Below are 22,284 nucleotides of genomic sequence, written 5' to 3'. Positions count from 1 at the left end.
GCTTTATTTTTCATTAGTTTAGCCACTGTTTCAAATAAATACCTAGGGTTTTGTTTATTTTCTTAATAAACGGAAAATAAGCAGATCTAGCAGCTTTTAAAGCCTCTCTGTATGCAATCGAGCTCTCCTTCCATAAAATGCGAAAAACCTCTAGTTTTGTTTTCTTCCAGTTGCACTCCATTTTTCTGGCTGCTCTCTTAAGGGCCCGAGTTTGCTCATTGTACCACGGTGTTGGACTATTTTCTTAAATCTTCTTTAAGCGCAACGGAGCAACTGTGTCTAAAGTGCTGGAAAAGAGAGAGTTAAAAGTTTCTGTTGCAATATCGAGTTCTTCAAAGCTATCTGGGATGCTGAGAAGATGAAACTTATCAGGAAGATTATTAATAAAGCAATCTTTAGTGGCAGCAGTGATAGGACTAATAAATTTGTAACAAAGAGTCGGCTTTGCAGCCTTGGCTAAATGAAGTTTACACGAGACTAGATAATGATCTGAGATGTCATCGTTCTGCTGCAGAATTTCAACGGCATCAACATTTATTCCGTGTGATAATATTAGATCTAGAGTATGATTACGACAATGAGTAGGTCCTGACACGTGTTGTCTAACTCCAATAGAGTTAAGAATGTCTTTAAATGCCAATCCCAGTGCATCTTTTTCGTTATCTTCATGTATATTAAAATCACCAACAATTAGGGCTTTATCTACAGCCAGTACTAACTCTGATAGAAAATCAGCAAACTCTTTGATAAAGTCTGTATCGTGCCCTGGTGGCCTGTATACATTAGCCAGTACAAATCTGAAACGTGATTTATCATTGGTTTTATCACAGGCTGAAAGTCCAGCTAAGGCTTGTTATTATTGCCGTTTATTTTGGTACAATGCCATGAACCTTAAAAACTCTGGCACATCCAGTGACAAGTTCTTCCCCAGAAGCACTCATTTGAATTGCCTAGTGACAAACGTATGTCCAAGTAGCACAATAGGGAAAGCCTAGATGCTCAGACAGCAGGCCACCGCATAATTTCATGACTTTCAAATTGTTGTTTCAGAGCTCTTAACAATGTTTTGTTCATTATCCTAATGATTAGTAAGGGTCCTATCACATTGGTGTTGAAGGTGTCCTCAAGACGGCTGGTCAGAATGGTGCCATTTGCCATGATTGGTTCAAACCATTCTTTCCCAAGAGAGAACTCACTTTCTTGGCAGATCATCAGCATCTAAAATTAACAGAAGTCCAATTTTTATGCCCTTTCCTCTCTAACTTCCCTCCATCTCGTTCAATGGTATGTACTTCATTGATTTTGCTGCACAAGTGCCCACTACTGGTGGAAACCTTGCAATGTGCTTAAATGGTACAATTAACCTAAGCCCTTGATCACTTGGAATTCGAAAATTACACAAATGAAAATTATAACAACACAATAAACTATAACAGTCAGCTTAAGTTAGCTACAAGTATTATGCGGTTAAATGTCAAAATAACAATATTATACAATAGATTTGTGTGGGGTGGGGGTAAATTAAGCGCAATCTGCTGTGACGTCACAATCATGTTGCATTGTTGTCTATAGATCTACTTGAAGTGGACATATTGAGTAGACTCGCTCCCTCGGTCAAAATCGAGAGGTCGAGGGTTCGTTCAAATAAACTTTCCTCACCCACTTGACGAAGCTGAACACACTTCGAAATGGTGGCAGGGATTCCCTGAAGGGGAAGTCCTTAGGAAAGTTCTTGAGCATATGTCTAAAAGAGTAAAACGCAGCCATAGTGTTCTTAAAGACCTTGATTAGCTGGCTCAGGTGTTCAATTAGGGCTAGAGCTAAACTCTGCTGGAGTAGGATTGGACACCCCTGCATTAAGCAGAGAAATGGTATAAAAAAAAAAAAAAACACGACTCGCCTGTTTATAGTTAGAGCCTGGCCAAATCCAACCTTGGAAAAGCTGTGTGTCGGTGTGTGTGTTAGTCTTCTTGGTTACAGGTTAAGGAACCAGTGGCATTATGGGAGAATGACTGAGTTGTTGTTCGGGACATGTTGACACCCAGCAACCCAATGGCATTCTCTCAATGCCTTAAGAAAGATAATACACATAAATTAGGATATCTCCTGGTATTTTCTATATGTGTTAGCTATTTATAACTCACATACTTCAGCCCATCTGGGTCACGACAGGTATAGCGAAAATATGATGTTTTTGACAAGAATCCTCAGAGTTGCTTAACAATTTTTAAGCTCAAGCCCCTGTTGGCTCCTATGATCAGGATTTTTCATGCTTTCACTGCTGCCATGTTCTTATGGTTATCAAGCTACTTCTGTCACCCAATCTCACCCTACCTGTGCTTTTTATGTGAACTTTGTGCAGGTGATTATGCTATGTCATACTGTATGAGGTTAAGAGGAAAAGATAAGTGATGTGAACAGTCAAAGAGAGAGCGTGAATTTAAAAAACAAGCTATTTGTTACTTGCTATATTTCAGTTTTATCTATGCTGTCAACTGAAATATTAACAGTGACTGCTTGTTAATGAATGACTGATGAATAAACATGGGTGTAACAGTGGCAGCTCATTCAAATAAAGGTGCAGTCCCTGTGAAAGAATGTACAGAAAACAAAACTTTGTTGCCTGGTGTACTTATAAAAACTAAGATTTTCCACAAGCTCTTGATTTTTAGCGTACAATATGCATCAAGCACTTCATAAGCTATCCAGTATGCATTTTTTTTCTTTCCAGGGAACACAAAGAGAGACGTTTAGCTCACATAACTTATTGGGTGCTTTCCAGAAAGTTGATATAAATCAAAAATATTTGACTTCAAATCAGACATGCTTATCATTATTTCTTAAATACAACAGACAAGAGTGAGGGGTTGGTTCAGTAAATCTCAGCTGGACATTCTAAGCCAAATTCTGGCCAAGACCTTTCAATCAGTGGTATGGCCACTGGATGGTGGGAGATCCATGATGAAATGCACTCCTACACTCTCAGAAAAAAAGGTACACGGTGGTACAAATAATGTTCCTCAAAGAACAGTTTTGTACCTTTTCAATAATAGTACTTTCAATGGTACAGGAAAGACCACTGACGATATTGTTTGGTACCTGTTAAGGTACAATTGAAATTAAGGTACATAAGTTCTCACATCAAGGGTACAGTGATAGGCCAAATTACTGTTTCATTCATGATTGGTTGCTGTGTTGAGTTTTTTGCATAGCAACAAGACACTGATTGGTCGAAATCGCTTCAGCCACGGAATTTTCCGAACTGACAGCGGGAAGCAGGCTAACGTTACACGACCGCGCGTTTATTTTATCAAACTTGAAGAAGACGAAATTTAAAGGTGAGTTCTGATCATTTATGTATATATTTAGTTCACAAGTCTAAAATATGTATGTAATGTTTCAGCCTCTTAACGTTAATTTAGCGAGTTAAATTAGCTTTGCACCAAATGCTTTTTAGCCATTTGACTTGTATACACTTTTAAATTTTTTTAATGCAATTATTGACTAGTATTAAGTCATCACGTGTACATTATATGGCGTTTGTGCTCCATTATCCACTATAACTGTTAAATGTTAACTTTGCTATTAGGCACAGCAACATGAAACTGATTGCCCAAGCTGCAGCCGTTACTGCATTTTCAAATAGACCGGAGAGCGGGAACTTCGGGAAGCAGATTACGAGCCCGAGCACCACCACAACCATGGCCAGCCCCGCGCTAGAACATTTTAACAGGGTGGGCTATCCCTCCTGCACGGGGGGGCACATGAGTTTCAGTGGCCGTTTAGAAATTACATCGGTATCATGTAATTTTGCCTATACAACAAAACGATTCCTATCATTACTTCATTATTGCAAAAAAAAACAAAAAAAAACGTATTTTGATTTTGCACTGGACCAAGATGCACATCAGCACTGGCTCAAACTGCGTAACTACCTGTGCATGCAAACCTCGCTTCGAATCCCGCTCGGAGCCGGTTGAGTAGGACTGGTTATATTATATATACCCACTATACTATACACACACATTTTTTAAATCACGATTAATACAAGACGGCGTTATAAACAAACTAAGCAGTCAAAATAAATAAAATTACACCAACCTGCTAGAAGAGCTGGAGTCTGCGGTGCTTACTGTCATTGAACCTTCTCAGTATGGAGTCTTTCCATTCATGCCGAAATTTTCTAGTCAAGTCCCTTTCAAATGCCAGTTGCACTAAATGTGCCTTTCGCTGATGTAGCATGCTCCTTCGATTGTCCGTGAACACATTTTTTAGAGTAGAAAACGAGTTTTCGCACATAGCTGTAGAAGCTCCAAATGTCAGTGCACATTTCATTGCAGCGAGTACACTAGGCATAGCTTCAAGGGTGGCATGATGTCGCTGGAGTATTTGTTTAACTGTCATCTTCTCGCCACTTGAAATCGATCCAGACAGTTCTTTACGCAGGAATTGTCGGACCACAGCACATTCTGAATGAACCACTTCCGAATTAGTTAAGTTCAGCATGCGTTGAACGAGTTGCGCATCCAAGAAAGTGCTGTCATTCTGTGATTCAAAAGCTGAAAGTGCTTCAACTAACTTGCTGTTTCTTTCTCCGAAACGCTCAGAGATTTCTGCAAGCACCGCGTCCAAAGTACTGTAGTACAATCGTCGAAGCTCTTCTTCATTTCCCAAATCACCTTGAGCCTGGCCAATGCTCTCCTCCAGCAGATATTCTTGAAGGCCTTTGTCAATGGTGCGTTTTCGTTTGGAAGGTTTTGGCATTTCATTGTCGTCGGCCTTCTCCCACAGCTCTAAGTCAGATTCACAGCGCAAGTTCGCAAGGCATTCTGAAGCGCATGTAACTAATTTGACTGCACTTAGCAGGTCCATGTCCTCTGACTGCATCAGTTTGTTTGGAGCATCAAGCAGCTGGAGAATCTTATAGACCATATGGGCAATGAATTTAAAGCTCGTCTCTGATACTTCCTTAATCAGGCCAACTGCTTCCATGCGCACCTCTGTCTCGTATCTGCGATTGCCATTGATCTGTGCCAACAACTCAGTAATGTCTTGAAAAGAATTCAGAATTGTTTTGACTGTTTGAAGATGCCCTGTCCACCGCTGTTCAAGTAGTCTCTTTAGCTGCTGCCCGCCGTACAAGACAGCGACGGTTGGCTTTTTAATGAATTTATAAAGCAAATTACACACATTAAAGAAGTCTTCAACCGCAGGCTCAGTGGATATTGCATGAACAACCACAAGGTGGAGCTGATGATTGAAGCAATGCACGTACGGAATCATTCTTCCCAATTTTTCCTGCAAGATTTTCTGTACTCCTCCGTTTTTCCCAGACATAACGGAGGCCCCATCATACACCTGGCTCAATATTTTAGAAGTACTGAGCCCAGTCTTTTCAAGCTCTGCAATTACTGTGTTGGTGAGGGTTTGGGCATCCCCCTTTTCAGCTGTTGTCATGGAAAGAAGTCGCTCTGTGACTTGATAATTGTGCTTGACAAAGCGAACGATAATGGAAATATTTTCCACTCCGGTTGGGTCACGTGTCCCGTCTACTTTGATCGTGTACCATGAGTCTGCAATTTCTCGAACAATTTCTTCAGTCACCAGACTGCTCATGTTTGCAATAACGTCATTTTGAATGTCGTGAGAAGTGTACGTTGCATTGCGTGGAATTGTCTGTACAACACTCCTAAGCTCTGGGTCTTTGCGGAGGGTATATTCAAATAATGAAAGGGAAAGTCCACTCCCACCCTCTGTTAGACTATCAAATGCATCTGTGCTTCCCCTGAGCGGCAAATGATTCACTACAAGAAATTCAACCATGTCCACTATAGAGGAGAGATAGTAGCGATTCCTAGCTAACTGGTTAATGTTAACTAGAGTGGAAATCTCCAGTCCACTTTCAGTCCGTTTTTCTCTCTCTTTCCAGAGCGCCATACTTGTCATATGTTCTTTTGACGCTGCATGTTTGTTTAGGCCTTTTCCCACCTCTACTGCGTGCTTCCAATCACTGAAGCCCCTTACAGTGAAAGCAGGGTCTGATGATCAAATTAAGTGTTTTCTGCACGAAAAACAAAATGCAGCATCTGCTTCCACGGAGTATTCCAACCACTCCTGTGACGTAAACCATGACGCAACAAATGACCGTTGCTGGTTGCCGCAAAGGCGAAGAGGATAACGTCTTAACTTGACCTGATTCGGTTCATCCTCACCAAGGTCGAGAGGCATTCTTGGGGGTTCAGACGTGCTCAATCCGGGGTACGAGATCAGGCGATCAGTCGGTGTTGGTGTCGTGTTGGCACCTGGTAAGTCTGCTGAGTTTCTGTTGGATGGTTGCAGTTGTTGTTGCATGGTCGCATCTGGAAAACTACGGGACCGACTTGTCATATATTTTCGGATATCCATTTTTATATTCTGTTATGGTAGTCTTAACAAAGAGTATATACGTCTTAATCGATCATTCTATCTATCCGTCAATTGCAAGAAGCACACTGATAACAAATACAAATACAAATACAAATCTCCACCTACCACTTGTCTGACGATCAAATTTAAAATGAAAGAATAAATTAATGTTTCGTTTTTAGAATATATATTTTTTAGAATTAGCATCCCATTTTATGTCATATTATATTTATTTAAACAGTTAATTAAGTTTTTACGTTCTTGCCTGGCTTTGCTGGGGAGGGGGGCTTTGCTGACTTTGCCCCCCAAGCCCCCCTTGACGCCGGGCCTGACCATGGCTTCGCCCTCTTTATTGTCAGAAGTACTTTAGTGGCTGGACTCGATTATAAGACGAAGAGAAGAGGAAATTCAAAGGTGGGTTTTATGTTTAACCAAATAAAAAATGTATAAAACGTTACAGCTACTCAACATGATAATAGCGAGTGTAAATAGCTTAATTAGGTACGAATCCAGTCAGTGATATTAGCCGTCTGCAAATATATTTTAAAGCAATTGAGTTTCTGTGTCGTAAGTACACATTTAATACATTATTGTTGTAAATGAATGCTCAACCAGAGGTGCCATGCTGGTGTACTTTACATTAGTCCACAATACTGTATGCGGTTTTGGAACGTGATTGAACGCCAACGAACAGTGTGCAGATAAAATAGTTGATCACTCGTTCTGTGTTTAAATGAATGCGATTACCTGATTCTGTCCTAAGTCATATACATGTCATATACATTCATTTTATCATAGACCTTAATTGAACCTCAGCAAATGTGTCTTTGATTTTTAGATCATGAAGATGATGGGGTAACTGTCAGTGCTGGTCTCACTGATCACACATCTGAAAGTCTTCCTGCGTCCTCAGCTGTGAGGCAAGTATCAGTACAATGTGTTATTTGAGTTTCTTAATCTTATGATATTCTTTTTTTGAATTTATATTTCTAAGAATTCCTAAGACAAAACATTTGCCAAAATGACAGAGTGATGTCAATCTTGAATCTTCTTGATACAGTAAACGGAAGCTCAAGCATGTTCACTTGACATGCGAAAACAAATGAGGTTCATTCTCGTGTGTTGCACAGCACATTTGAGAAAGAGGTTTGTTCTCACGTGTCAAGCATGTTCGGTTGAGCTTCTGAAATCTGTTCATGCATATAAAGCGATCATGTCTCTTCAGAAAATTTTAACTACGGTAAACTGCTCGATTCAAATGGATTGGTCTTACAATCTCTTTATGAACTTTTTGAAGCATCAAAGTTTTAGTTGCATGGACAGGGGGGGAATGGGGGGACAGAGAGCTCTCTTCATTTGTGTTCCAAAGATGAACGAAAGTCTTACAGGTTTGGAACAACATGAGAGTGAATAATTAATGACAGAGTTTTCAATTTTGGGTGAATTATACCTTTAAACATCTCTAATCATTTTTGTAATTATGTTTAAATTATATGTTAAAACAAGTGTAGGAAATGGCTAATGCCCCAAATGGTCACTTTGCCCCAAACATTGCACATATGGTATGGAAAATGTAAATTAAATAAGAAATACATTGCCATTTTATATATTACATTGCCATTTCGCATATTAAATTTCAAAATGTCTTTTGATAACTGTATGCTACCATAATAAAGAGATCGTAAAATAATTTGAATCGAGCAGTTTAGTCCAAGTTTTTCTGTAGAGATACGATCGTTTTAAATGATGAACAGATTTAATTTAGGCTTTTATTCACATATAAATATTCATCAATTCACACATCAGTTGCGGTAAACGGAAGCGCAAGCATGTTTGCTTGACGTGCGAAAACTGATGATGTTCATTCTCGTGTGTCTCGCAGCACGTTTGAGCTTCCGCAAGAACCATTGAGGTTTGTTCTCGCTTGTCAAAGCAAGTGCGGTTGAGCTTCTGTTTGTTCAATGTTTAAATGTGAATAAAATCCTAAATTTAATCTGTTTATTATATAACGTGGTAGTCTCTTCAGACAAAGCTCTTTACTAAACTTCTCAATTCAAATGGATTAGTTTAACATTTTACTTTTCTGGGTATTTTATATGAAGCTTTAAGTGAATCATTTAAAACTACTTTTCTTTTTTTTGGTGGAAAATGTAAAAATGCAGAAAGTTTTTTCTTTTTGTGAAACTTGTTTTCGTATCTGCATTTCAGTTATTCCAGAAAATGGACCGAATGCATGCTGTGGTTGATTTAAAGTGTTTCCAGGATTCCTTAAAGGTATAGTTCAGCAAAAAAAAAAAAAAGTCATTCCGAACCTGTAAGACCATCGTTTATCTTCGGAACACAAATGAAGATATTTTTGATGAACTCCAAGAGCACCTGCATCGCTTCATAAAATTGGTTAAACCACTGGAGTCACATGGATTACCTCAATGATGTCTTTCCTAGTATCGTTCTGGGCCTTGAATGTGTTAGTTGCATTGCTCCCAATGGAAGGACAGAAAGCTCTCAGAATTTCATTAAAAATATCTTCATTTGAGTTCCGAAGATGAACAAAGGTCTTATAGATGTGAAATTAACAAAATAATTTTCATTTTTGGGTGAACTAACCCTTTAAGTAAAATTGTCCAATGTGTTGAGGTTGGCTAAGCTGAAATCTGTTATAGAAGCACATTACATGGATGCCAAACGAGATGTTGCAGGATTTGTAGTTCACCCAAAAAATGAAAAAATTGAAAAAGATTCTATGGAAGTTAATGGGGCCCCATCAACTGTTTCATTTTCAATTCTCAAAATATCTTATTTTTTGTTCAAGTAAAGAAAGAAACTCCAACAGATTTGGAACAACTTGAGGGGAGTAAATGACAGAATTTTTAGTTCTAGGTGACCTATCCCTTTAAGTCTAGAGGTCAAATTTGAGCTTGTCATTGGGAGTATAAATGTAATAAATTTACGTCTGTCTTTTCTAATATTGATTCTTCATTATGTTCAGGAAGAACCGGCTACATCTCAACCCACTGTGCAGATCTTGGGAACTTCTTGACTGGATGTGTCTTCAGTGAGAGGAGAATCTTCAGCAGTGTAAAAATGGAGGGATCTGAAATGCCGAGCAGTTCGGGTGGAGGATGGTGTTTTAAAAAAAAAGTTAAATAAATGCAAGGATATTGTGTGAAAAGTAAAAAAAAAAAAAAAAAAAAAAAAAAAAAACAAGTCTAGCTTTGTTGTAGATGAGAAAATATATTTTATGTACCGTAACATTTTAGTGTAATTGCATTTTTAATTCTTTCAAATCTTTTTAAAGAAGTGATATTCTGTTAATTTTGCTAAGTCTTTATTGTATTGTGAAGTCTTTGATGTATTTACACAAAGAAATACTTTACTGTAAGTTGGAACGAAAGTATTCAAACGTTCATATGTATTTACAGAAATGATTAAATTGATGCCTTTTGGATTCAGTTGTTGAATGTGCATGTTATTCAATAGAAAAATAGCCTTTAATAGTTCTCGTAGGAACAAATTTGACACAGTTAAGGTACAAAGGGGCTTGTCACTGGGGTGGTACCTTAAAGGATCAAATTTGTACCTTTGATAAAGGTACAATATTGTACCAACAAGTTTTAAAAAACAAAAGGTACATTTTGGTTGCCCATGGTACAGATCAGGTCAGACTGGAATGGTACAAATTTGTCCCTCTATATTAAGGTACAATTTTGAACCAGTAAAAGGTACCGCCCCAGTGACAAGGGTTTGTACCTTCTTTGGTACAAAATTGTACCTTTTTTTCCTGAGAGTGTAGGTATGACCAGGAATGGGCACTGTGTGACGAGGAACAGGCAGTGGAAGAAATTTGCTGGCTGGGAGGTGCCATGAGGATTTGGTTATAGAATCATTTGGACAGGCCTGGATAAAACATTGTACCGCCTGGGGCATACAGGGCCACCAGTAGTGACTGGCTGATGCTGGAATGACCTGAGCCCGGAGAGGAGTGGAGAGAGTCTAGGGGCTGTTGATGAAGGGTTGCTGGGACATTTTTTTTCTCCGCGGGACATTCCAGCGGATCAGGATTGTTGTTGAGGGCTTCCGCAATTTCTTCATCCCAGGATCCAATGAATGGGGCTGACAATGGTCAATGGCAGATTCACTCCTCCTGCACCAGCTTGATGGTAATAACAATGGTAATACCTTCACAAATAAGGTATTGGCTATTAGATCTAAAATGTCTCAGACTGGATATACTTTGTCAGAGATTCCTTTATATTGCGCCACATGGTCTGTGTTTGAGCCACTCTGCTTCCGCGCCTGTAAGGAAATCATGGATTGTCTTAAGCCTACATCATGCCAACATGATATTGTTCCTTCACATTTATTCAAACAAAATATGGGTGCAATTGGTTCAGGTCTGTTGTCAGTCATTAATAAGTGCTTATTTACGGGCACTGTTCCTGTTTGCCTTAAACAGGCTGTGATAACACCATTAAAAAACCTAACCTAGATCCCTCATCTCTCTCCAGTTTTCGACCCATTTCAAATCTTCCTTTTATCTCAAAGATCATGGAGCAAGCTGTATTGGCTCAATTACAAACTTTCCTGTCAAACAATTCAATCAATGAAGTTTTTCAATCTGGTTTCAAAGTTTTACATAGCACCGAATCTGCTCTTTTAAGAGTCCTAAATGATATATATCTCATCACTGATTCTGGCAAACCATTGGCTCTGGTCCTCTTAGATCTAAGTGCTGCTTTTGACTTAGTAGACCATAACATCCTTCTGTCTCGTCTGGAGTCTTGTGTTGGACTTCGTGGTTCTGTTTTACAGTGGTTTCACTTTTACCTGTCAGATAGATGTTTTACTGTTCAGTTAGGACAATATTCATCCTCTAACAAACCGCTTGGATGTGGTGTCCCTCAGGGATCAATCCTTGGGCCTGTGTTATTTTCTTTATATTTGCTCCCTCTGGCTGCTATTTTTAAAAAGCATGGTGTTTCTTTTCATTTCTATGCTGATGATACCCAACTTTACCTTCCCTTGCAACGTAATAACAAATCTTCTCTTCAGCCGCTGTTAGACTGCCTGAATGATCTTAAGTCATGGCTGTCAAGTAATTTTTTACACTTAAATGAAAAACAATTCTGAGTTTATTTTGTTCGGTCCCAAGGAAAACTGTGTTTTTGACTTTGATCTTGGCCTTCTCACCCCGTACAACTCTAAGTATGTCAGGAATCTGGGCTTCTTATTTGACTCCAGTTTAAAATTTGATAAACAGATTTCTGCTGTTGTTAAGTCATGCTTTTATCAACTCCGCCTTCTCAGTAAAGTAAAGTCCATTTTATCAAGAAGTAACTTAGAAATAGCAAATCATGCGTTCGTTACTTCTAGGCTGGACTACTGTAATTCTTTGTATTATGGCATCTCTCAGGCATCCATCTCCCGTCTGCAGTTGGTTCAAAACGCAGCTGCTAGATTGCTTGAAGGGAAACGTAAGTTCGATCATATAACACCTATCTTAATGTCCCTACACTGGCTTCCGGTAAAGTATAGGATTGAGTTTAAAATTATTTAACAATCTGGCACCACAATACTTAACTGATCTCTTGGTTCCGTATACCCCATCTAGAAACCTGAGATCCAGTGATCATGGCCTTTTAACAGTCCCTAAAGTAAAATTCAAGAAACGTGGTGATCGCGCTTTTGCCGCCGCTGGTCCGAAGCTGTGGAACAGCCTTCCTCTGTCTATCAAGCATGCCCCATCTATCTGCACTTTTAGAACTCAGCTTAAGACTTATTTTTTCTCTTTGGCTTTTAGCACTATATAGCTACCTTCCGCTTTTTATTTTATTTTTATTGATTACTTATTTTTGTTTGTATTTATAAATGCATGTTTAAATGTGTGTCTTTTATTCTTTGTAAGGCACTTTGGTCAACCTCGGTTGTGTCTTAAATGTGCTCTATAAATAAAGGATTGATTGATTGATTGGTACAAAGCTCCTTTGTTTCTAATGTAGTAGTTGTGCTACGCTGGGCATAACCTTTTAGAGAAGACAAATGGATGGAGTTAAGCAGGGTCCCCCTGCCGATGAGAAAGTATGGCTCAGATACTGGTGGTAGAAGCATCAACTACAACCACAAGGGTCAGATCCTCCTAGATCAGGATGTTGGATGACCTGAGCAGTGGTAAAAGTGTTTTGAAAAAAGGGTATGAAAGGCTTTGGCTGCTCAGTAGTCCATTAGAACAGTGTTTCCCAACCTCTGTCCCTGAGTACCACCAGCACTGCACTGTTTAGATGTCTCCCAAATCAAACACACTTCACAGCTCATCAGCTCAATAGTAAAGAATCCAAGACCTCAGATGGGTCTGTCAAATAAGTGAGACATCAAAAATGTGCAGTGTTGTTGGTTCTGCAGGACCAGGTTTGGGAAACACTGTGCTAGAAGTTAGAAGCTGATAAATCTAAGAAAGAGTTGCAGCTCTTTCACAGAGGTGGGTTGTGGCTATGTTTGGACTGCTTGGATCAAACATATCCAAGTTTAGTTGGAATAGTTTCCAAGTTTTCGAACCATCTGGACAGAGAGGAGGTGGAACATGCATATGTCTGTGTGGCGAGCACGCCACCGGCCTCGCACCATTCTCTCACAGTCCTCTGCCTCGTCCTGCTCGACACAGTCTGCCTCGAGGAACAGCTAGTGCTCACAGATTTTCCAGTACCAGCTTGTTTTTCAGCTAGTTTTACCTGTTACTTCCTGTATACCTCAGCTACTAGTAGGGATTGGTGATATGATATTTATTTAATAATAATGATACTGAATGTGTCATGATAGTAATTCATCTCTGTTATTTAAAAAAACAACACACTTGACAAATAATAGGACAAGTAGGGTAGACAATAGTATTTATGTGATTGCGATACACCATTATTTTCCACAACTGTTCTCCTCTTTATTTTAACCAACTGTCCGCTCTACTTCCATTATGGATAGACATAAGACAAAACATGTCTAAACTTGTCATTGCAACTCACACAGAGTTTGGAAGTTTTTGAAAGTGTTTAGTTGCTCTTTTGATGCACTGGAAGTGTTTTATATATCACCCAAGTACATAAATAGGCTATATTGTATAGTAATGATAGATCTACTCCTACAAGCTGAGACATTTAGAATATGTTGACGTGTTTAATGAGCCATTTTCATTTTAAACAGTAAGATGATTACTTTGTGGTCCCTCTGAGGAAATGCAACTATATGCATAATCAAAAGACACAAACGTCTATTTCAAAAACTATAAATAGACACTTGCTTTGGTGTTGCCACCCCTCAGTGTCCTCATGCCACCCTATAAATAATTTTATAGAACAATCTCTGTGTGTAATTGATAAGCAACGTATTTGCAAATTGCAACATATATGATAAAAACAACAGTACTGCTTTATTGCTTTATTAAGTGTTTTATTACATAAAATACTAAGTTGTTATATGTGTCAAAGACATTTTGTCCTGAAATTAAGTGCTGATGAATAGGTGTGCCCTTTTATGACAAATAGATTAAAAAAGGGCAGTTTGGACCTGGATCATGACCTGGATCATGTCCTTTTGTTTTACCAGGGCAATGTTTCTCCAGTGTAATCCATGAATGCAGCGTGCTGCTTCTCAGTAAGGCTGCCAATGACACGCAGCATTCCCTCCACACTTTCTTTTGGTTCAAGTGGTGCCTGGTGAAAATAAAAACATAAATGTAGCTCACTAACATGCAAAATAAAAATAATATACCGTAATCAGCAATTACAGGCTAAACATACCAATGTGAAAATGTGTAATGTGAAAGTATGCTTGACAGAATTCAAAATGGTGGAAATCAAAAGCATCAGGTGCATTAAAATAGGCATGACTCAGATGAATCAGAGGAAAACATGAAAATCATCTGATTCAAAAGATAATAGCTACATCATACATTCAAAATGTAAACTGTTCGTAGCACTAAATAGTTTCAGACTGGTGATAAAACCCTAAATTAATCTGTGTACCCAATTTCACAACATTTACCATGCAGATCTAAAGTCTGCAATACACTCTTTGAAAAAGGGTTTAGTGGGATTATATATGGAACCCTAGGGAATAGCTCTCTATACGGACTCAATAGTAATGAATCCTTTATGCCTAAAGGTGAAGGAGAAAAGTATCTTGTATTTGCAAGATCAATTTGAAAATCATTTTGACACGTTTCCTGCATTTATGCTCAAAATATAACAAACTTGACACTGTTGTTAATAAATCTACACTCACTCAAATTAAAATTTCTGTAATTGAAAGTAACATTAAATAGAACATGGACTTAAGGACACTCACCTTTTCTCCACCCAGTTCAGTCTTCACCCAACCTGGATGAAGGGCCATGCAGAGGATCTCATTCGCCTTCAACTCCTCAGCAGCCAACACAGTCAGCATGTTAAATCCTGCCTGATAGGTAAACACAGCATTTGAGATATGCATCAACTCATGGCATCAATACTTCACGGTCAATGAATGTAATCCAGTTTATCTAGTGCCTAAGCAGGACTTTGTTGTACCTTGCTCACGCAATATGGCAACAATGGGAATTGATCATACATGGAAGGCATTCTGGTCATGGATCCTCCAAGAGTGGAGATATTGATGACAGCTGCTCTATTACAGGACATGCCTGGTGTCCCACTGGCTTTGGCCGCTGTTTGTAGAAACGGTAGGTACTCCTACATAAAGGCAGGGGGAAGGATTACATATCTCTGTATTAAAAGTTTATTTGGCACATCCTCAATAAGGGTAGTGGATTTACAGGTCAATGTCGTGATCTAGTCGACACACACCCTGGGCTACTAGTGTCAGAACAAACGACTAGTCAGTGCAACCTGCAGAAACCACAATAAAAATTGGTAGCTCATTTAAACAACGATGCAGCAGTGTCTTTGTCTGATCAGGCTAAGAAATCAGTTAAGCTGGTCTTAGCTTTTATTTTGGTACAATGCCATGAACCTTACAAACTCTGGCACATTGACTAGTTCTTCCCCAGAAGCACTTAATTAGCCTCTTCCGGTGGCACAACAGTGAAACTTTCAAATGAAAATTAGCCCATGATTTACTCACCCTCAAGCCATCCTAGGTGTATATGACTTTCTTCTATCAGACAAATTCAATAAGAGTTATATTAAAAAATATCCTCCTGGCTCTTCCAAGTTTTATAATAGCAGTGGATTGCAATTAACAGATTGAATAAAGGCCTTCAAGAAAAATCTTAATATTTAAAACTTTATAAAGTAAAATAACTAGCTTCACTAACCGTGACGTTCGTTTATGATGGATGGATGCACATTTTTGAGCTTCAATCTGTTGGTTGCAATCCACTGCCATTATAAAACTTGGAAGAGCCAGGATATTTTTTTTATATAACTCCTATTGTATTTGTCTTATACACCTCATATACACATAGGATGGCTTGAGGGTGAGTAAATCATGGGCTAATTTTAATTTTAAAGTGAACTACTCCTTTAAGCCTAAAGGTTTAGCCAGCAGGCATCTGCACCAACACATAATATGCAATCTACAATAATCACATCTAATAATGTTCTATACATTACCCTAATGATTAGTAAGGGTCCTATCACGTTGGTGTTGAAGGTGTTTTTCAAGTCCTCAACACGACTGGTCAGAATGGTGCCCTTTGCCACGATTGCAGCATTATTCACAAGCAGGTTCAAGCCGTTCTTTCCCACGAGAGAACCCACTTTCTTGGCAGACTCTTTGATACTGCATGGATCATCAGCATCTAATAGTAACAGAACAAAATAGCAGTGCTATTCTACTATAAAAATATGACTCTCAAAAATAAAATGATATTAGCATAATTTCCAGTGAAAATATCAAATGCACCAAGAAGGACATGCACATTTACCAAGACGTATGATAGTGATCACAGTTGGATGCTTTTTCACCAGTTCTCTCAGTGCCTTGAGAAAGATAACATGCATAATAAAAACAAGGTAAAACAGGGTTTCTCCTGTTGTTATTTAGGTGTTTATAACTCACCTCAGACTTTGGCCCATCTGGGTCACGGGATGTAGCAAAAATATGACGTTTTGGACAAGAATCCTCAGAGAGTTGCTTAACCATTTCGAAGCCCAAGCCCCTGTTGGCTCCTGTGATCAAGATATTGCATGCTTTCACTGCTGCCATGGTCTTAAGGTTATCAAGCTGCTTCTGTCTGCTTTTAAAAAGTGTTGTAGGCTATGTGCATTCAACGCCCTTATAACATTATGTAATCTTGTGCTGAGTCATGGTGTGATTGAGGATATAAAGATTGCCTCCCCCATATTTTAGAGCCACCCTGTCCCTTTAATGACTGCCCCTCGCCAGGCTCTTGTGTGAGAGTGGAGGGTAATGAACTCCCGCAGCTGCATCAATCCCAGAATGTTCGTTTTTTTGTTGTTTTTTTTTAGCATGCACAGCATTCCTTGGCTTACAGTTCCGTTTAGCTGCATGTGACAAAAGAACGAACGATCTGGACAAGAGGACCCGGTTAAGTGGTGGAGTAACCTAGTCATTAATCGTTTCTCATATTTTGTATTTGGCTACATATCATTGGCTATATCCTCATTACACCGTGTCCTAACCAGAATCGATGCGATAAGATTCCAGCGACAAAAAATGTATGTTCACACTAGACGCGATGTGACTGCAAGATGCCACAACGTCAATCAAAAATCACAGCCAATCAGAACAGCGTGTGGGCGTAACCTTGACGGCACTCGCAAGAAAATGGATAAGTAGCAAATTCACAAATATTACACCATTTAAAAAATACATAGGCTACTGAGTTACTAAAACAATCTTTGTCAAATAATACACTTCTTTGTTCACAGATTTAACGTTCATGTTTAACGTTCATGTTTCCATTTGTTTAATTTCAAGATGAGGTGAATTATATCCATTGTTGCTTTTACAGCTACAAAGCTGGAGCACTAAATGATATTCAAAGTCACATTTCACGGTTTTAACATTAAATAAAGCACATAAACAGTACCTGAGATTATCATTGCCACACTTTGTGTTTGTTGTTCCAGCGCAACGTCGCAGAAAAATAGAAACCGTTTCTAAATTAGAATCGTCGCGTGTCGCTGTCGCGCCTGGTTAGGACAAAAACTCTGATTAACATGGAAAAATGTGCTGAATTCGTCTGGTCTGACTCAGTTCATCATTGATTGGGAGAGAACAGTTCAAACTTACTGGCTGTGGAAATCAGTGGGCGTGTCTCATTATACTATAAGCAAAACGGCGTAAAATAACGCGCGCTCTGTGCAACCAAAACGGCGTTTTTTACGGCATCATATGGCGAGATGAACGGCGTAAAAAGCGGCGCTTTCCATGCACACTAAAACGCCGTCAAATGCGGCGTCATTGACGTATTTCGCGCGTTTTTTACGGCGTTTGTAATTACAACGGCGTATTTGACGCCGTTTGGCTGTAAACGCGATTAATCTATAGTGTAATTCTGAGCCACATGGCTTGCCATAAAACTCTGATACTTTTATCGCGTGTCGCGGCGTCGCGGCGCGTGTAGTTAGGACATGATGTATGAGGTGGCGAGGTTAAAAGGCTCACCAGCATGGGGCAAAAGGCTCACAGTATTGATACAAATACTTTAAATAAATACTAAAATAATGTTTTTAATAATGTTAAGAACAAGTTAATAGTTGTTCAAAACAATCACTTTAGTTTGTACTATTTTCATTGTACTATTATAGTCATTCAAATATTTTAATGTAAAATGTATTTAAAAAAATACAGCTTAAAATTATTTTAAAAAGTAAAGATTATGAAAGCACTGAAGGAGATCCCATACATTTCTTATAGATTTACAGTAGTAACACAAAATGATATTTTATTTTATTATATGATATGATCAATATCATATTTTTAAAATATGATGGTTTCATTATAAATATGCTGATTATCTCTAAGGTGGACACCCAACTTGATATTTTATATTAACCTGAATCTGAATAACCATGTCATGTCAACATGCAAAAGTCAGCCAGCTGTTGATTATCATGTTAATTATTGTGCCTTTCGCCCCAACAGCAGGGCCTTTAACCCCAAATACTATACTTTTACATATTCTTCCGTTATTGAAAAACTGTTGCTTTAATTAGTTTGACAAAAACTGAAAATCATTAAGAAAACATTTGTCTCAAAATATATTCATAAATTTGATCAATCCTCATTTGCTACTTATATATATATTTTTTTAAAACACCAAATATTAGATCAAATGGGTGCAGAATCAACTTTGCTCTGCTGCCCGCGATCACACCAGGATAAGCCATATTTCCAAGTGAATCTTGAAAAGTGGAGGTTTTGGAAAGTGCTGCAGCATTTTTTGTGCCATCTAGTGGTTTAGAGGTAAATCAAATCAAAGGCACCTTTTCCCTCTGTGTGCCTTTAGCCCTGTTGTACCCTATATGTCCAAAGTTGCTATTGTATTAATACATTTTTAAATTAACTGCATGTGCTCAAGTGGACAAAATAACTTGAATAAAGTTTTGCTTAGTTTCCTGAACGAGATTCAACAATCCTAGTAAAATGATCCAATCTTCCCAGCACTAAGGGTTGCTTTTATGTCCCCGCCACCACCCACTTGCCCATCACCAAGCCCTTTTTCACTCCCTGAGACATCATTTACTGTGAGAACACAGTGTCCCACTTTTATTTTGGACATCTCCTCAGATATTTTATTCGCTTTTTTGGACTTGATGTTTATATTATGGTAAATAAATGCCTTTCTGATGCCTAAGAACGCCACCCCCGCAACAAGCCAAGGAGGAAAGATAACTGACATAAACAAACAGTGAGAGAGAGTGAAGCTATGATGCATTTCAGCTCGACCCAACTCAAATATCAACAGTGACTGCCTGTGGAATAAAGTTTTAGATCATGGAAATAAAGCTACAGCAGTTTCTGTGAAAGGTGCAGAAAACAAAAGAAATTAGTATGCACTTGCATTCAAAACTTTGTTGTGTGGCAGACTTACACAAATTTATTCAAGAATAAACAAGGCTGAACTGGTGAACAGTCAGAGACAGTTTAACCCGCAGAAGCAGAGACCACGAGGAACAGCAGTACCGATATAAGCCTCATGGTGGTGACCTCCACCAAGTGAAGGGTTGCATTGTTTGCAGTTGTGGATAGGACTTTATGGTGGACTGAATACTCAGGCCACGTGGCTCACAACAGCACAAGCTGACGTCTAAGACTCATAAACTCTTAAACTTGACAGTTATGAGTAAATATGGGAGATTCTTCTTGATCTCAAATTTGCATGTCTTTCCTTCTAAACGGACAGAGTATAGAGATTAATCATTTTACACACAATATTTATTTGATTTACTGAGATTATAGGGATTAAAAGTTTGCTCTTAAATTGAGATTGAGCTGTTAGATCCCATGTTGATTTGAAGTGATTTATCATTTAAAAAAGGGGTAAAAAATATGGCATCTGAATGAGCCTTTTGATGATTGGGAAATTTTGTTCCTCTGTTTTACCAGGGCAATGATTCTCCAGTGTAGTCCATGAATCTGCCATTCTGATTCTCAGTAAGGCTGCCAATGACATGCAGCATTCCCTCCACACTTGTTCTGGTGTCGATAGGTGCCTGGTGGACAAACAGAGAATGACATGCAATTAAAAAAGTTGTCAAACAAAGACTATCATGTGTGCATTTGTGATATAAACCTTATTTTCTGTTTGTGTTCTGAGAGAATCCAGAGTAATTTTAATGAAAAACACTGAAGCATCAGGCTGATATAACTTTTCATCACGAGAACTGTTTATAAACTAAAATTCAACCTAGCACATTTCAAATGTCTTGCATAAAAAGGTGAAAGAATCAATAATACCTGACTCCTGGGGATTGATTAAGTCAGAGGAACAGACTAAAAAAAGGGAAAAAGTATAGTTGTAAAGGCTTTATTACTGAATCTAGATTTACCTCATCTCCCCCCATGTTTGTCCTCACCCATCCTGGGTGAATGGAAATGCAGAGGATCTCATCTGCCTTTAACTCCATTGCAGTATACACAGTCAACATGTTTAGACCTGCCTGAAAGGAAAACAGATGTAGGAAGAGATTGTTTTCACACTGAACCTAATTCTAATTTGTTTTTCAGTTTCAGATGAACCAAAACAATCAGATTTTTGCTGTCTCTCTGAAAAAAAGTCTTCTTGCGAACCTTGCTGATACTGTATGGGAAGAAAGGGAACGGCCCTTGCAGTGATGGAACGATGCTCATAGATGCTGCATTTGTGGAGATGTTGATCACAGCTGCTTTATCACATGACATCCCTGGTTTGCCACTGGCTTTAGCTGCTGCACGCAGATACGGCAGGTACTCCTGATTAAAGACATTCACAACCAAGTGTTTTAGATATTGCAAGAAATCAAGTCTTGTTTTAGATTAGTCTTATTCCCAAAAACTCTTTCCATTACCCTAATGACAAATAAAGGTCCTAGCGTGTTGGTGTTGAAGGTGTGGATCATGTCCTCAACAGTAGCGGTCAGCATGGACTTTGAAGGCAACACTGCAGCATTATTTATGATCAGGTTCAAACCATTCTTGCCCAGTCGAGAACCCACTTTCTTGGCAGATTCTTTGATACTGCATGGATCAGCAACATCTAGAAGCAATCATTGCAGAAAAATTGAAGTTGTGAAGTTAAATGTTATTTAAAATCTCAAAAAACGACTTCCATTTTAAAACATAAATGCACATGTACCAATGTGCTCGAGGGTGACAACACCTGGATGCTTTTTGGCCAGTTCTTTCAGTGCCTGAATCTGAAAGAGAATATTGATAAATGCACATTTCTTTAGCTGTCTTCTGTCCTAAGTTCTTGAATACTTACCTCAGAATTTGTCCCATCTGAGTCAAGACATCCAGCAACAACTTTTGAGCAACGGGCCTCCAGGAGTTGCTTGACCATTTCTAGACCCAAGCCTCGGTTGGCCCCGGTCACAAGAGCACTACACGCCTTTAATGTTGCCATGTTCAAAGATGATCAGTCTGGTTCTTCCCATCTCTCAACCTGCCTCTCTTTAGAGCCATTTATATGGAGCAGAGTTGACTCCACACCCCATAACACACACACTGTGGCAGGATTATATGAGGAATATAACTACTTGGATGCCTCCCAAAAAGCTGTAATATGTTATATCAAATCAGATACACTGTGTCAGGAGTGAGCTTAGAGGTTAAAGGTCCACGTCGCTTGTACTGCAGCTGGAATGAATAAAAAGTCCTTTGTAAGACAAGTCAGCCCACTCTGCGCCTGTCTTAACGCCCCCTGAGGAGCTATTCTTTTATAGGCAATACGCATGCAAGTATGTCCTATCTACTTCATTGGGGGAAAACCAAAATCACCAAAATAGTAGGCTAAGATGAAAGGATCATAAATGACCCCAGCATCGTCAGAGAAAGAGATTGAAGAACTTTATGTGTGGTTTTGGAGTGTATTTAATTAACTAATATAACTTATTTAATATAATAATACTACATGTGATCTATAATATACATATGTTGTTATGCACATGTAACGAAACAGACACTCCGAACAAGAGGGTTGAGAAGAGTAAACAGTTTATTGATGATATGTGAAAAGCAACGATGGGAACTGTAGAGGATGAATGATAATGGAGGATATGGAACCGGAGATACTGACTGTCCTAGATGATGACGGATGAAGCCATGGAAGATGAAGTACACACCAGTGTTGGGAGAGTGGTGAGTATACACAGGCATGACGAAGGAGACGAAGAGCATGGTGAATCTAGAAGACACAGGAGGCTCGGGGACAGGAACTGGAAG

The 22,284-nt window shown here is 38.8% G+C and overlaps 2 protein-coding genes across 2 annotated transcripts; both read right to left on the bottom strand.

Annotated features, from left to right (window-relative positions):
• Nucleotides 1-13,821: 13,821 nt before the first annotated feature.
• On the bottom strand, nt 13,822-17,112 carry LOC311293779 (C-signal). Its single transcript, XM_084414265.1, has 6 exons — nt 16,453-17,112; nt 16,319-16,373; nt 16,005-16,192; nt 14,961-15,122; nt 14,740-14,850; nt 13,822-14,105 (listed from the first exon to the last, which is right to left on the bottom strand). Exons 1-6 carry the CDS (start codon nt 16,597-16,599, stop codon nt 13,992-13,994), a joined length of 777 nt encoding a protein of 258 aa, XP_084270391.1. The 5' UTR covers nt 16,600-17,112; the 3' UTR covers nt 13,822-13,991.
• A 2,310-nt stretch (nt 17,113-19,422) lies between these two features.
• Nucleotides 19,423-21,584, bottom strand: LOC311293799 (C-signal-like). Its single transcript, XM_084414287.1, has 6 exons — nt 21,326-21,584; nt 21,197-21,257; nt 20,910-21,097; nt 20,653-20,814; nt 20,412-20,522; nt 19,423-20,075 (listed from the first exon to the last, which is right to left on the bottom strand). Exons 1-6 carry the CDS (start codon nt 21,464-21,466, stop codon nt 19,962-19,964), a joined length of 777 nt encoding a protein of 258 aa, XP_084270413.1. The 5' UTR covers nt 21,467-21,584; the 3' UTR covers nt 19,423-19,961.
• Nucleotides 21,585-22,284: the final 700 nt, after the last annotated feature.

Source organism: Rutilus rutilus (genome assembly GCF_951802725.1).
Source record: "Rutilus rutilus genome assembly, chromosome: 1".
NCBI lineage: Eukaryota > Metazoa > Chordata > Actinopteri > Cypriniformes > Leuciscidae > Rutilus > Rutilus rutilus.
This window is presented reverse-complemented; position numbering and strand designations above follow the sequence as displayed.

Excerpts from the sequence above, each read along its gene's own strand:
- LOC311293779 (XM_084414265.1), bottom strand. The coding sequence starts at position 16,599 with ATGGCAGCAGTGAAAGCATGCAATATCTTGATCACAGGAGCCAACAGG. Across the intron at positions 16,193-16,318 it reads GATCACTATCATACGTCTTG|ATGCTGATGATCCATGCAGT; the intron begins GTAAATGTGCAT and ends TGTTACTATTAG. Across the intron at positions 14,106-14,739 it reads CTGAACTGGGTGGAGAAAAG|GCACCACTTGAACCAAAAGA; the intron begins GTGAGTGTCCTT and ends TATTTTCACCAG.
- LOC311293799 (XM_084414287.1), bottom strand. The coding sequence starts at position 21,466 with ATGGCAACATTAAAGGCGTGTAGTGCTCTTGTGACCGGGGCCAACCGA. Across the intron at positions 20,815-20,909 it reads GACCTTTATTTGTCATTAGG|GAGTACCTGCCGTATCTGCG; the intron begins GTAATGGAAAGA and ends GTCTTTAATCAG. Across the intron at positions 20,076-20,411 it reads CAAACATGGGGGGAGATGAG|GCACCTATCGACACCAGAAC; the intron begins GTAAATCTAGAT and ends TTTGTCCACCAG.